This window comes from Pteronotus mesoamericanus, unplaced genomic scaffold, assembly GCF_021234165.1.
Source record: "Pteronotus mesoamericanus isolate MK-2021 breed Mesoamerican mustached bat unplaced genomic scaffold, CSHL_Meso_final scaffold_651, whole genome shotgun sequence".
Classification (NCBI taxonomy): Eukaryota; Metazoa; Chordata; class Mammalia; order Chiroptera; family Mormoopidae; genus Pteronotus; species Pteronotus mesoamericanus.
In genome coordinates this window covers 34,729,206-34,745,390 of record NW_026555325.1, presented here as the reverse complement: position 1 = coordinate 34,745,390, position 16,185 = coordinate 34,729,206, and the positions used below count along the sequence as shown (strand labels likewise).

Sequence of the window (16,185 nt, the reverse complement as noted above, 5' to 3'; positions counted from 1 at the left end):
TATTGCTAACAAATGTGTAATAAATGTAATCTTTAGGAAATTTCACTGCTGTTACACATTCTTAAAAATCTATGCCCATTGGTAAGAGGGCAGTGTGGGGAGAGAGATAATATAAGTTTTGATGGACAATAAGGGGAGCAGAAAGAAGGAAATTAACCAGCATACTTGGCTGGCCACTGTATACATAGAATAGAAACCCAATAGTTTTCACTGTAAGGAATGCAAGACAATCTTAAGGTAGGCAGTGTGTATTGTTTGAAGGAAGATAGCCTGGAATTTAGATACCACATGAATCAGTGGAATCAAAAAGGGAGAATATAGCCCTGACCGATATGGCTAAGTTGGTTGGGCGTCATCCTGCAAAGCGAAAGGTCACCCGTTCAATTCCTGGTCAAAGAACATGCTTGGGTTGTGAGTTCAGTCTCTGGTCGGGATGTGTACGAGAAGCAACTGATCAGTGTTTCTCTTGCACATCGATGTTTCTCTCCCTCTCTTTCTTCCTCCCTTCCCCTCTCTCTAAAAATAAATACATAAACTCTTTAAAGGAATGAGAGAGCTTGGTGCATTATGGCTACATCTCCCACTAAAGCTCTCTTCCTGAATAGTTGGCTATGAACATGTGTCCCATCCCAGCCACCAAAGGCAGAGGAAGTAAGAACATGGCCCTGGTCAAGGCATTAGTTCTCAAAGACCTGTCACTTTGGACAGTTCATTTATGATAGCACCTCTCCGTGCTTTTTATTTTACCTTGGATATAGTAATTTACCTTGATACCCTTTGGGAAACTAGACAGATTAAAGTAAATAAAATGCTGGAATTTTTTTTCTGAACCAGGATAAAGTGGATTCTTTATAGAGGCTAATCAATTAATTAAATAAGTAATTGAATTATAAAGATTAAGAAACTTGAATAACTTTTGAACCTTTTGTCTTTAAGATCTGGTCTCTGGCTATTCTTCTCTTGAGTAAAAAATATAAACAGCTTCCTCATATGCTTACAACCAATTTACTCATCGCTCAGGTTAGTAAACCTATACATATGAAAACTATGGCTTTCTCGTTGATTATACAACTACAGAGAAGAAATTACTTCTCTATGTTTTTCCACTTCTAAAGTCAGAAATATTTTTTACCAAATGCAAGCAATTACAATTTGATTACACTTAATTTATGCCTAATTTACTAAATATTATAATGGGTCTTGAACTATATAAAGTTGAGATTAATAATGGCATTTGATGATAATTTTGCATTTTTAATAGAAATAATTGAATCGTTAAAAATTGAACCCTCACGGTCTTATTTTTCTTGTTGTCTTTGCGTGTCTCAAATTATAATGGAAAGAAGATTAGCATTTTCTGTGTAAACCATAAGGTTAATATTTAGAATGTCATCTGTTTTAATTGAATATGTACATTGTTAAAGAATCTGTATAAGAAGGGGTTTTTTACCATAAAACTTGAAGTTTTAGTATAACCAGTATGCAGTCATTGATAATTATTCAGCAGTAACTTACACTGAATAATTTTATTTGCTGTGAATAAAACATTAGTATGACTCATGTGAATGTGACTTTTGTTTATATGTTTTTCTTCAGTCTATTGTCTGTGCTGGAATGATAATATGGAATTTTGTTAAAGAAAAAAATTTTATTGGACAAATTCTGGTGTTTGTTCTATTGTACAGCTCCCTCTATAGCACCTACTTATGGGCAGGTAAGTTGGGTCATGAATGGAAATTTAGGTCTGTCCCCTCTCCATCACTATAAGCCCTCAGCCTCTAGGTTCTATTTGAAGTTTCCTAGTACAGGAGTAAGGTATTCTCTCAGGCATTTACACCTACTAACATGCAGTCTGCAAAGCTGAGTTTGTTTGCTGATACATTCTATTTCCACATAGGTTAGGGCAGTTTCCCCTCATGTGGCCCTTTGCCTCAGAGTCTTTGGCTCCAGGCCACAGTCAGCACCGCTCCGCTTTGGACACCCCAAGAGGGCAGGCACTGAAGGCAGGTAGAGAATGTAGGGAATAGGCAGCGAGGTATGAAGCATGTAAGGTGTGTTCCAGAGCTCACTATTAGAGTTCAGCTAAGTGAATCAAAAAATTTGCACTCTGCCTTAAGCAAATAAATGACTTGACTTTTGCAGTGTCTGTTTCCTCACCTGTTAAGACTAGGTCATTTTACCTTACAGAGTTATTTTGAGAATTAAATGAAATATGGGTATTTATACCTGGTATGTGGTAGGCACTCAACAAATAGAACTGTAGTATTAAATAGAGGGGAAAAAATGGTAATATGAGGACAAGTAAAGAAAGGAATAAGAAGGTATGGAAACAGAAGAGTACCCAGTAAGAAAGACTGTTTCTCATTTCAACTGGCTCCAGAAAGGATATTCAAAATGATTTAGCAAATTGCTATTTTGAAGTATACTTATTTGGATACATTCTGGTATTTTTTGAAACATTCTGTCTGGCTATTTTGTATTCATACCACAAACATGAATCTGAAAAATGGCACATAAAAGGAAATTGTAGAATGGTAGGGTTGGTGACAGCCACTGTTAGGAGGCAGGTGTCAGGAAGTGGCTGTGAGGAACAGGTCTTTGATTTCATGCCTTCAGCATCAAAAGCAGTGCCCAAACTAAGTCAACAGCCTCTTGAAATGAAGCAACAATGTGATGAGGAATTACACAATGAAAAATTCAGTGCAAAGAGGAAAAGTTTTGAGCTTTTTAAAGGCAAGTACACCTTGCATAGCATGAGAGAGTTCATCAAATGCCAAGTTAAAACAGCTTAAAGCCTTTATTTCCACCTAAAGATAAACCAACTTGATCTCTAATACCTGGATTTATTAAGGTTAAATTTATAATAAGAAAGCAGCAAATAGATCAATGTATCAAAAAGCCCCAAGTCTCCCTGAAATACTCATCAAGCACGAATGCCAAAATCTATCAAAAATGTTCTGAATTCCCTATCCCCAATGAAGGGGACCTTTAACCTTGAGATTATTATGATATAACAGAATTTTAGCCCTCAGGTGTCATTTTAAATCATCCCATTCAGCCTTTTTTAATTTTACTCATTTACATACCATCTTCATGGTTTTTGCCATATCTGCATAGTATATGGCCTTGTTTTTCCTTAAAATTGGCTCACTTTTTTTTTTCACTTTTATCAGTAAAATTCCAGGTTTCATATGCTAGTTAAAATTTTTTGAAGCACACATTAAACATATAACTAGTCAAAAAATTTTCACTCTTGTGCCACCTTTTATCTGTGGTCTTCAGAGACACTGGTCTGGTTTCAGTCTTTCATTTTTCCAATGAGGAAAACAAGTCCCAAAGAGTTTAACTGATTCAGGCAAGAGCTCTCACAACTTTGTCAGTGAGAGATCCAGGGCCAGATTGGATCTGTTCCTGTATCAGTCTTTTCACAAGGAAGAAATAATGAACATCAGAATTTTAAAGAGTACCCTTGGTACTGTAACACACTTGGCACACTTTTGTGATTGGTTACTTTTTTCCCTGGCCCTTTGAAAACCTGAAATGACAGAGTATGCAAATATATTTGGAGAAAAGCAGTGGTATTATTGTGTCTTTTGAACTTGAGTAATGTGTGATCCCTGTAAAGAAAAGTAATTCTCGAGGAACTTAATGTTGATTTATATTATTTTTAGCACAAGTTTACTTAATCTGTACAACCTTAAATCTAGGTATGAATTCCTTATAGACAGCTAATATGTAACTTTAAAACCAAAGCAAATTCACAGATGAGATACAAGCAAAACCATAAACTCAGTAATTCTGATTTGCAACATTTATCTGCATGACAAAGGATCTTGTTTTGCTAATCTGAGTCATAGCTTGAAATGTAAAATGGGACTCCTGTGATTAGGGTTTTTTTGTTTTGTTTTAAGTTTGGCCCACCTTTATTTTCATGTGTGGATTTATGATCTAGTTTTCTAGTTGCTTTTCTCTCTTCAAACTACCATAAAACCTTCATTTGGACCATGTGTTTGCCTTCATTTGGCTCAAACTGAATATAAAGCAAATGTAAGCCCTGAAATCGTAAGAGTGTATTCTGGTTATAAGATGGGCAATTAGGTGATTACCTTTGAAAATACACCAAAAAGACTTAAAATTTCTCAGAAATTTCCAGATCCTGATGAGTATGTCTGAGGAACCATCGGGGTCCATGCATCTGAGTTTTAGAAACATTACTCAGCAGACTTGCCTCAGATCATGTGGCTGGGTTCCCAGTCCTGCTCTGCCCTCTGCTGGCTGCGTGGGTTGGGCTAACCCTTGTTTCTGGATGTGTGCAATGAAGGTGTAAATTTACAACAGCGGTCCCTCCCAATCCTAAAGCTCTAAGATTCTATAGCTATGCAGAATTTGTTAAATAAGACATTACTTGCATAAATAATTAAAATATGGTATAAGGAAAGCTAAAGAGCTTTAAAACATTTGTTTCTGTAGTAAATTCATATTGTATTTGTACTGTTAGATCATTTATGTTTGTGGCATTTTCCAAAAACAAAACATGTGTAAAAATTCCATGTACTTTCTTAGCACTGATAGAATGGGAGTGTTTTTATTCTCAGAATTGTTTTGTAACCACTTAAAAAATTCCTTTTTCCAAATATACTTAGATTTCAAAGATAGTAGTCAAAAGAATAAGATGATTTTGGGTTTTTGAAAAAAATCCTCATGTGTAAAACAAAAATATTTGAGTAAAGACACAATGTAAGAGGAAAAACAAATGATTTTGAATTAAGAAAACCTTCAAAATATTGGGGACAGTGTTTACTAGGAGTAAATTTTAGGGCAAAAACTATAGATTGCTACTGAAAGAAGCTTGATTAAATAAATTTCCATGAACTCTGATCAACATCAAGTAATTATGTATCCTTCAACCTCTATTTCTTATTGTTAGGACTTCTAGCAGTTTCTTTGTTTCTTTTGAAAAAGAAAGAGAGGGTACAAATTCCTGTTGGAATCATCATAATCTGTGGCTGGGGGTAAGTTGGTAGTTTTCTGTTTGCTTACATGTTTTTGTATATGCAGCGTTAAACAAAAAATTTTGACTTGCACGGCTGAAAGTATTTTTAAAAGAAAGGGTTTGATAGGCCATTGCTAGCAAAAGAAAAGACCAGTCTTGGGGCATGGAATCTAAACCACCAGCTGCATGGCTAGGTAGGAAAGACTGCATGTCCATCATCTCGGAGTTTACAAATGTTTTGTGCATTAGGTAAGGGAAAGGGGGAAGAAAGGTGTAAGGTGTTGAAATAATTTATATTAGCCGTAGGCAAAGGGGTGGGAGAAAGTGAAGCATACCATCTCCGGGAGAGGCGTGGAGTCCGCAAAAAAAAATGTCCACCCCTGTGGATTGGCTGTGGGCGGCAGTGCAATAAGCCCATGGGTAAACAAAAGGCAGAGACTCCTGAAGCTTGATGGTGCCTGACTAAAAAATAATCTGTGAAAATAGCCACATAGATATCCACCCAAAATTCCAGCAGATACATAGAAATGTGAGCAGTCTTTTCTTAGTTGGCCCACAGCCATTAATAGACTAATAGTTCTGTCTTTTTCTCTTGCTCTTCAGCTGCTCTAATTTAATTTAGAACATCTCAGAATTTTCTTCCTGTAAATAGTTACTATTCATGCTCTTTTTCTCTCTAAACCCTTGTTATTCTAGAATTCCTGCTCTCCTTGTTGGTGTTCTTTTGATAACTGGAAAACATAATGGAGATAGCATTGACTCAGCCTTCTTTTATGGAAGAGAGCAGGTGAGAAGGGTGTATTGACAGTTCTGTTCTTGAGGATGTCTCTTTTTAGCGTGCTAATGTGTTTTGCTATGCTTACATTGAAATTAATTTTGAAAATCTGTTCCAATGTACTGCATATCACACTGGTGATCCTACAATTCCCTTTGTTAAGTCACACCTCAAAATGTGGTAAAGGTTTTATGTATGTAAGTTTGTTTTTAGCTAAGTATTTCCATATGTTTGAAACTTAACTGAGTTTTCTTAAACACACTTACGAATTGTATTTCCTCTACTGTAGGAAAGAGTGATTAATTTAAAGCTATTTGATGAGATAGTAATAATAAAAGCCAGGTTAGCAGTAATAATAAAATATGTTCTTGACTTTCAATCCTGTAATAAATGTAAATTTCAGAACAAAAAGTATCTGTGAGAAAGTGTGCTTGAAAAGCTATAGAGAAGAAGATTTTTGGGACCTGCTGAATCAGAAATTCTCCAGGGGGTAGGGCCCATAGATGTGTTTATGAAAAACTTCCTCAAATTCTTCGACTTCTTTTTTTGTTTTGTAATTTTGGATTTTATTGAGTTGCTGTGAGAATAAATAAGATTATATATAAAGGACTTAGATTAGAATTGCCATATAATTTATATTCGGTAAATATTAGCTATAATTACTTATTTTTGGTATTATTGCCATAAAAGAATCTCTAGTCGAAGTATGGTTGAACTATGTATTAAAGCAAGCAAAAACTTTGAAGAAAAGGTCTGTAAACAATTATTTAAATTACTTGTGGATGAAACCATGGCATTGATGGGTAGTGAAAAAAGAATTTAGAAATCTTATATGATTACAAGCAAACTCTTAATTTTTCTACAGGTAACTTACATCCCTTCCATAGTCTTTCTCTTTTTTAAGAACCACTGTTCTAGAGTATTTATAGCTATGAAGATACTAGAGTATTTATAGCTATGAAGATACTGCATTTTCCACCAAAAATATTACCCTTGACCTGTTCTATTAAGATTATCAAGATGGATTAGTGAAAAGTGGCTTAATGTCTTTTTGCAATGTTGGCAGATGATCATCACATCAGTCACCCTGTTCTGCAGCATTGCGACGGCCAGCATATCACTCATGTGCATGAACCGCAACACCCAAGCGGGGCACTATGAATGTTTCAACCAGTCTCAGAACCACAAAGCAGCAGAACCTGGAAATACTGCTTTTGAGGAGAGTCCAGTGCCAATAAATGAGCCCTTACCTTTTACAAGCTCTATCCCAGAAACAAGTATGATCCTTAATATAAAGAAACTCTTATATGCCTGTATAGCGTGCATCTTAAATGCTTTGTTTAAGGGAACTTCTTTGAACTATCTTGAATATTACCTTGCTTCAGGTATTTGTCAGATGAGGAACTTGAATGAAAGTCAGTAATAGAAAGAGGTTGCAAGTTCATTCATTAGTTCTTGAGAGAGAGAGAGAGAGCGCGCGCACACACGAGCGCTCTACTTTTGTTTTGTTTTGTTTTGTTTTTGTGAGGATAATCTTTTCTTAAACCTTAAACTCCTCAGACCTGAGAGTTTTAGAAAAAAGTAACAACCAGCCATTTTAAGGAAACTACACACCTGCATTTGTTGATTTAACAACTTGTATCAGGCAAGCACCATCAATAAAATGCTCAAGGAAGCCTGACTGAAGCAGGGTTTATGGTGTAAGTCAGGAGTTGGCAAACTACAGTCGACAGGCCAAATCTTGTCAGTCGTCTGTTTTTGTATGGCCCAAGAGGTAAGAATAGTTTGTGCATTTTTTAAGGGTTGAAGAAAAAAATTTTAAAGACAAATACTTTGTACCACTTGAAAGTTATATGAAATTTAAATGTCAGTGTCCATAATGCTTTATTGGAATATAGCCATGCTCGTTCATTTATGTATTATTGTCTGTGGCTGCTTTCACGCTATGTTGGTGGAGATGAGTTGTTGAACAGAGACCCAGTGGTCTGCAAAATATTTGTCATCTGGCCCTTTATAGAAAATGTTTATCAGTCCTTGGTATAAGTCCTTGGTATATGACCCTAATTAATGACTTTGTTAATAAGTGCTAATGATTGTTATGGGGTTTGCTTTAATTCATGAAGGAACTCAGCAATAGAATATACATTTTGGATTCACAGACAAAATACTGTGCTAGGAAGTATAAATGATGGTACATATTTTGTTTAGAGATTTCGTGGAGTCAAGAGATGATTAATCTCAAAACTATTAGTTGTAAACATCAAAAAGTAAAAAAAAGAAAGGGAGCATAAAGGGAGAAAAGATTTTAAAAAAAATTTTAACTGTTTTTTATCTTAAAAGGAAAACAATCCCACAAATCTTAGAAGCCATTTTACATTGCCTCCTTTCTCCTACTCTCTCTTTCTCTGTCTCAAACCGGAAATATATAGTCTGGTGCTTAAAAACCAGGAACTGAAGCCAGGCTGCCTGGGCTCATGTCCTAACTCCACAGTTCCCTAATGTTTGAACTTCCGCAAGCTCCTCCTGCCTCGATTTCTATATCTGATCCTGATAATACCTACTTTGTAGGCTGCTGGGTCCTACTACATAGAGCTGTGGTTTGCCAACTCCTGGCCTACACCATTAACCTTGCTTCAGTCAGGTCTCCATTAATTTATTTTATTGAAGGTACTCACTAATTTGTTACAGCTTTTGTGATTATATCATCACCATCCTTTTGAGCCTTCTTGGCCATTTTCCCTTTTAAAACAGTAGTTCAAGAAGTACATTTATGTTTTCACTAAAATTTTAAAAGCTGCTTTTCCTAAGTCTAGAGTGTTTTTTTGGTTACACCCAGCATCCTCTCCTTCCTCATGTTTTTGGGGACTCTTACATTCATGCTATAAACCTGTTTACTGTTTGTTTTCATTTAGGGCTTGAAGACCACCATTTCCAGGCGGCTCTCTGTCTTCCTTTCCCACAGGTGTTTCAGAACAGGCTGCAGAAGGCCTGAGAACATCTGTGGGGATCCCTAACTAAGTGTCCTAAGCCTAGAGACTTTTGCTGCTACCTCTTTACATGTCTTTTAAAAATAGCAAAAAATCTGTACCGTAGATGTTCTTTAAATGCTGCGTCTCATCTCCAGCAGGAAAACTAGTTTGTGCCTTTAGTATACATGAGTGGGGGACGGGAAGACAGATCTCACCTCCATAGGAAACCCTCTGCAATGTTTATATTTCCCTTTCCTCTTATGTCTCTTTTATAGTTGCTTTCTAAATTATCTGTGTATCCCACTAGACTGCAAGTGCTGTGACTGACTTGCCTGTTATTATAGCTTCAGCACCTAGCATAGTATCAGGCTTACTGTACGTGTTCAGTAATATTTACTAAATGGACAGTAATATTTACTAAATGGATGGATAGATGGGTAGGGTGGATAAGATAGGCCATGATTTTGTGAAGCTACCCTGGAAACTGCCATGGCAGAATTCTTGCTTACTTGCCTATTCACCTGTGTGCCTAAGGAAAAGGTCTTTAAACCCATCTGGTTATTTTCCTTTCCTAAATCCTGCTCTATTCTGCTTTGCTAGTAACATTAACAGATAATACATTAGATGTTCAGCATAGCCTCCGCATACCTCAGTAACCCAAAATAGTTCACTCACCTTGACCCCTTGGCACGCATTTATCAGAGACCCATGCTATTCACATGTTATAGTATAGAATTATGATTGAAAGGAAAATTAGCTTATTTTAATATAAAATCAAAGTCTCAAGTAATAAAAGAGAAGGCTGGTGGGCTGCTTATATATCCAACTTATATTTGAAGGAAAACACTCACTGCTTTAGTACAATAACTTTCATGGTGGCCATAATCTGTATGTGTGTGTGTGTGTGTGTGTGTGTTTTCCGTATTCTGTGTCATTGGAGTGGGCTGGCTTTATATCTGTTTTCTCAATAATTTTATCTTAGCTGATTTAAGCTTTCAAGTTTCTAAAGATAAGAGGGCTGGGCCAGATGATCTCTGTATTTTCTTTTCTATTATTCTGGGGCTCTATTTTTTAACCTTGAGGTAGTGTCATTATCTTAAATTTATGAAGACATTTGTAATAGCTTATTATATATTATAGTTTTCATACTTTTGAAATCTTTTTTTTTAAGAATGCTATTGAAGAATTAAAGCACATTATCAATGAAAGGTTCAGCACAGGAACTATTTTTTCCAGCATATTTAATATAGTAGATTACTGAAGTTATTGTTCTATTATAATCCATGTCAAGAAACGCCGTGTCTATGTATGTGTGAAATGTTTTAAAGGACAGAGCATGCACTTCTCTGACTAAATAGAGGAAAACTTACACCTCTGCAGCAGATATCTCAGTGTGGCTTCTGTGAACCAATCTACCTATAAACCAGCAAGAGATTTTCAGCAGTATACTTTTGAAAAGAATATCATTGTTTTTACTACATCGTCTGGACTAGTAGGAAACACATTCTTGAAAGCAAAGAGTTTTGAGCTAAACCTAAAAGGAGGAAAGTGTTTAGATGAATTAACAAAAATAGTCTAAGTTCCTGTCAAACTAGGCCTGGAGACCCAAATAAGTATGGGGTTTGTAGAGGCCAGTAAAGAATTGTTCTAAGCCCTGCTGGTGTGGCTTAGTGGGCTGAGTACCAGCCTGTGAACTGAAAGGTCTCTCTCTGGTTCAATTCCCAGTCAAGGCATATGCCTGCGTTGCTGGCCAGGTATCCATTTGGGGACATGCGAGAGGCAACCTATCGATGCATCTCTGGTACATTGACGTTTCTCTCCCTCCCTTTCTCTCTCCCCCTCTCTAATAAATAAATAAAATCCTTTCAAAAAAAAAAAAAAAAGGATTGTTCTGAAAGAAGGGAAGGGTCTTTGCTGAATGGTGGGAGCAGTTGCATAGGGAGAGAGGGGCCAAGCCCTAGAGAACTTTCAAATTCAGGCAGAGGAATTTGAATGAACTACCATTAAGCAATAGAACGCTTTAGGAAAGCAGCGTTCATATTCTAAGTTCCCCAAACACAGTGGAAACTAATCAAACACCAAGGATGGAAACATTTTTCCTTGTCTCAGTGAGGAGGCAGTATTTAAAGGAGCTGATCCTGTCTGCCACTCTAAATGTTAACTTTTCTCTATAAGCACATCTGAATACTTTTTTGATAGATACCATGTGACATTTCCATTGTGACTGCATGAGAAATTTGTGTGTGTATAAATGGATTTGTTTGTGTTTTGTGTTGTTTGGTTGGTTGTTTGCTTTGGTTCTGGTTTGTTCTGTCTGGCATCTCTTGACATTGCCCATTTCTGTTATGATTGGGCTCTATCTTCACATGTTATATTGTCTATATAGGTTGCTGCTCCTGCTCCATGCGAAATGGAGAATTATGCTGCTCATCCACAGAGCCAGTAGCAAACATAAGCCCCAGTGGACCTGGGACTCCTTCGTTTGAGAAAAGTAGGTACCTCTGGGCTATAAGGATGGGCCTGAGGAATAGAAGTTTCCTCATCCTTATGCGTAAATGAACCCAGTGTAGCCTGGCTGGATAGCTCAGTTGGTTAGAGCAGCATCCCAGTCTGCCACAGATGCAGGTTCGATCCCCAGTCCAGGCACCTACAAGAAGCAACTAATGAATAGATAAATAAATTGGACAACAAATTAATGTTTCTTTCTCATCCTTTCTCTCTCTAAAATCAATTAAGAAAAAAATTTTATGAAAGAATTCTACATAGAATTTCTGTAAAAGCACACTGTTTAAGACGTGTTCTCAGATAAGATGGGGGAAGTACTAATGGAATAATCATGCGTAAATAGACTACTCAGTTAAAAAAAATAAAGTTATTATAGTAATAGGGAGTATTACACACACACACACACACATCAATTTTTCCAATAAATTTAACCCAAGTGATAATTCCAAGGAGTTTGTCCTAAGCATCACTATTTTTTTTGGCCTTATTTCTAGTTTTAGAAACTGGTATTTCCCCCGACCCCTGCCCTCCTTCCCGAGGGCTAGGACTAATTAATTAGGGCTTAATTACATTTTGAATCCATATACTTAAAATATACCCTTCCTTATAAAAAGAAAAATCTCTTAAAAAGTAATAACCTTTTGGCATACAAACTAAGAGACTGAATCACATTTGTGGTCTGAATTTCTAATTATTTAAAACAATTATTTAGAATACACTTATGTGAAGTTACATTGCACTTTTAGTTGATTATACTTATTTGTAATTAAATTTGAAATGTAAACCGCAGAAAGTCCTCTTTTTAAAAGAAGCATTATGTCAACAGTATTGTTGCCAAAGGCATTATGTTTTTATATAACAAATGTTGTGAGGATTATAAGAAATCATGTATGCAAATCACTTGGCATAGTAAGTGATGTTCAAAGTAAGTGCTCAATAAACACCACAGTAGTGGTAGTAGTTGTTTTCAGGGAGGGTTTAAATTTCGTTGTCATTTGCTGACTAGAAATGAATCTTATATAGTAGAATTTGTATTCCCACAGAAAGAAGTAAAATATATCCAATGTTGGGCCTTCACTGACTTTCTTTTGGGAAACTGATTTTGGCATTCAGTTAGTCTTTCAGTTTTTACTTGCGTACCCCTTTTCTGAAGCTAATGTTTCTTTATGTCAGAATTCCCAAGGCTTTCTGCCTTATTTTTTTCTCCCTATACAATATACCTAATAGTAAAGTCCATTGACAAATCTGTCATGTACTTTAATAAGTGTTTTTTGCCTCCAAAAATCTCCTTATGCTTTTCTTATCTGTCATTTTCTTTACTAATAATGCCGATTCTTAAAAACAAAAGGGATTTCTTAGATTCTCTGATCATATTTTGTGAAAATTATGTAGGATAGGAGCCATTATAAATGGACTCCATCTGCTCCCACAGTTTAGTACCATTCCTAAGCCTGAAGTCTAAGAGAAATCAAACCAAGAACACATGACAAATTTTAGAGTTTAATAATATAATTAATTGCTCATTCCTAAACACTGGCACAGTACAAAGACAAAATAAATATTGCAGTGTATAAAAAAGGCAAATAAAAGATCCTGAAATTTATTTTTATCCATTTTATAATATTTGGACATATATTTTAAGACCAGGTTATTATGTATACTGTAGAATTTTCCTACACCAAAATAGGCACAAATAATTTTTACTAAAATAGCCTCATACTACAGAGATAGTTTGGCAGCTTATTTTGTTTTTACTTAGCAACATTGCGAACTTCTCCACATGCCATTAGCTATTATGCTATTCCATGTTTAATGCTCTGGGGACGTAAGACTTTTTCTGAAAAGTGGCTTTAGGAAATAAAATTTTTATTGTTAACTTGAGGTTAAGAGCTGTAAAACTCTGTGTTTTAGCCATTGACTTTCTGAAACAAGACTGTATGTTAGAAATATATTTTGTAAAAATATTTTCCCCTGCTTTTGGAGCTACATACAGTGGAACTGAGGTAGGAAAGCAGGTTGCTTGGGAAAGGCCCCTCACCTCTCTTTCAGGCCAGAGCAGAGTCATGCCTGTGATTTTATTTGGTTCCGTATGTGAATCAAGTCTATATTTTTTATTTGGTACCTTAAACATCTTTCCTAAGGCAAGTTTTAAACTCTTTAATGAAAGGCAAGTACTGGTAGTAAATTTGTTATACATTAGCCAAAATAGGGTATTCATGACCAATATGTAGATTTATTACAAGTGAAACTTGAATTACTAATGTAGCCTTAAATATGTACATACATATTACATTGTTGAGTAGTGTAGAAGGGAACTGTTGCATACCACTCATGTTTTTTCAGATAAAAACACCCTACAAGTAGAACTCTCCTGAAACAACGTGAAGTAGCCTTCCTCAGATTTCATCTAAAATAATATACTGATACTGAGCTGAATGTGCATATGTGGTAGTTTGCTTAGGAAGTCATTATGAATTTAAAGTGCATTCAAATAAAAAGCTCTGATTACAAATTGTTGTACTTACTGTTTTACAGATGATCATTGTGTGAGTCGCTGTAACTCCCAGAGCTGCATATTAGCCCAGGAAGAAGAACACTATCTACAGAGTGGAGACCAGCAACTGACTCGCCATGTGTTGCTGTGTTTACTTCTTATTATTGGCCTGTTTGCGGTAAGTGTTTCTTCTGATTTTGTTTTGGGGCCATTTCTTTAAATGTTTGGCAAAGGTTTTATGCAGGTATCTGGGAGAAACAGCCACTACTTCCCAGAGCGGGGGCGGGGTGGCAGCTAGGCTATCTGAATCCTAATCTTGAGCTAAATGTTTTGGAGGAAAAGAGGAATGAATAATTCACATTACTCTGTTGCCTAAATGCTCCAGTATCTTATTTTGCCTAGAATCCCTTTCTCTTTCTATGCTCTGACCCTAGAATTTGGTAAGATGAGGTATTTCCATGATGTGTGCAGGGCCACTTATTCCTAATAGATTCCTTGACTGACCTCAGGGGATAAATGCCTATGTGGTTTCTCAGACAATATTCCTCAGATCAATAAACTTTAAAAAATAATTTTTAAATTATCAAAGCATCATAACCACTTCATATAATAGATACTTACAAAATAAAGAGGAAAAAATATCCATCATACTACTGTGTTCTATTTTTTAATATTTTTCATGGTTCTAATCATACATACAGATTTATATCCTGCTTTGTCACTTAAGTCAAGCATTTTCATTTTGCTACATAGTTGTGCATAACCATCACTTTAAATAGCTCCTCAATAAACCATAGAGGAGATACATTGTATAATTAATGAATTCCTTATGGATTGTTCGTAGTTTTTAAAAATGCTCTAATAAACATCTCCATGCAGTATATTTCTTTACGATAGATTCTCAAAGTTGGGAAACTGGATTAAAGAGTATATGTAAATATTTCTGTGCCTTTGGAGGCATTTTGCTAAACCGTTTTCCAAAGGAATAATATAGGTTTGTAAAGTATTCTCACCAACACTAATACAAAGATTTCAGTTTGATAATTTTGTAGGCGAAACATAGCACTTTACTTTTAAATGCATTTTTTTTTTTTACTGCTAAAGGGTTTTTAAATTGCTTTTATGCCCTCTTTTGTGAATTGTCAGTTATTTTTATATAATTCTTTAAGATGGTTCAAGAGCAACTTGTCTAGAGGTAGGAAATGGACCATATAACCTACGGTCCCTCTTTCCATTTTCACACTGGGATGCTCATTACACAGAATGATATCAGCCAGCACCATTTTAACTGCTTTAAGAACAAAAATCAGAAGTGCTGCCAAGTATTGTTGCTTAGTGATCTGATTGTTTTCATTGTGAAGAACTAATTTTAAAATCAGCCCTGTCTTAGGCTAGTCTGCAGTCCTCACATGTTACATAAGCTTCTGTATTATGGCTTATGTCTTCTTGTTTCAAATCTGATCAGAATAGGTGATGTTTGAGTGACATCTGTCAAGAGGAGAAGTTGAAACCTCTTGTTTGAAAGACAAAGACTCTATGTTCTTGGTGTTTTTCCCTTTAGTGTTCTTCTTCCTAATTACTAAGTAGGTAAGTTATTGTTCTGTGTTATAGAGAAAAATGATTAGCTTATTTCATTTAAAAATACTATTTTCTCCTTCCTTTACAGAATCTTTCCAGTTGTTTATGGTGGCTATTTAACCAAGAGCCTGGAAGACTGTATGTTGAGTTACAGTTTTTCTGTGCTGTATTTAACTTTGGTCAGGTATTTATTTACTGAGAACTATGAGGGGTGTTTGTTTGCCTGGATGGGTTGATTGGGGCTAGTGCGGATGTTGTTTTCTTTTAAATCAAAAGGGTTCAGTTTGTTAGCCATCTGCTGGTATGCATGACAGCTGCCAGCTGCTGCCTGTCTCCTAGTAAAGATGAATTATTATATTGGTTAAAGTCATCAGAATGCACACTGAGTGTTGCAGTCAGAAGTAGTTTTTTTTTTTTTTTTTTGCTTTGGTTTTGAGATAAAGAATGATAATGTAAGCTGTGACAAGATGTTCCAAGTACTTCCAAGTACTTTTAAAACTTTGTTGTGGTCTTACTAAATCACTTTAGGAAAATGACTATCTTCTCTGAGCCTTTAGTTTAGTCACTTAAATTGGTTTATACTGTTTCACTTATATTTTGATATTTCTTGAACAATAGGTACTTAAATCTTTTCTAAAGTTATAAATTGGTGTATAAGTAAATTTTGGCCAGGTATAGTAGTCACTTATCCTTCCTTGAGAGGATACACTATACTGCACATTGTTAAGCATTTTATATTAACTATCTTATTTAAATATCACAATACTTGCAAAGTAGACATTATTATCCCTAGTTTAAAAATTAGAAACTGAATTTCTATGAATAACTAATACAACAGTGCTGTTATCTTTATTTATGTCATTATAAAAAT

General features: G+C 35.6%; 1 protein-coding gene across 1 annotated transcript in view; it reads left to right on the top strand.

Moving 5' to 3' along the window:
- The window catches only part of GPR155 (G protein-coupled receptor 155), a 40,942-nt gene that overhangs the window by 16,744 nt on the left and 8,013 nt on the right, over positions 1–16,185 (top strand). The window contains exons 7-14 of the mRNA XM_054562696.1: positions 937–1,020; positions 1,597–1,714; positions 4,928–5,012; positions 5,690–5,780; positions 6,835–7,045; positions 11,124–11,228; positions 13,778–13,914; positions 15,403–15,498. Coding sequence (XP_054418671.1) covers positions 937–1,020; positions 1,597–1,714; positions 4,928–5,012; positions 5,690–5,780; positions 6,835–7,045; positions 11,124–11,228; positions 13,778–13,914; positions 15,403–15,498 — 927 coding nt within the window. The remainder of the gene's footprint in view (positions 1–936; positions 1,021–1,596; positions 1,715–4,927; positions 5,013–5,689; positions 5,781–6,834; positions 7,046–11,123; positions 11,229–13,777; positions 13,915–15,402; positions 15,499–16,185) is intronic.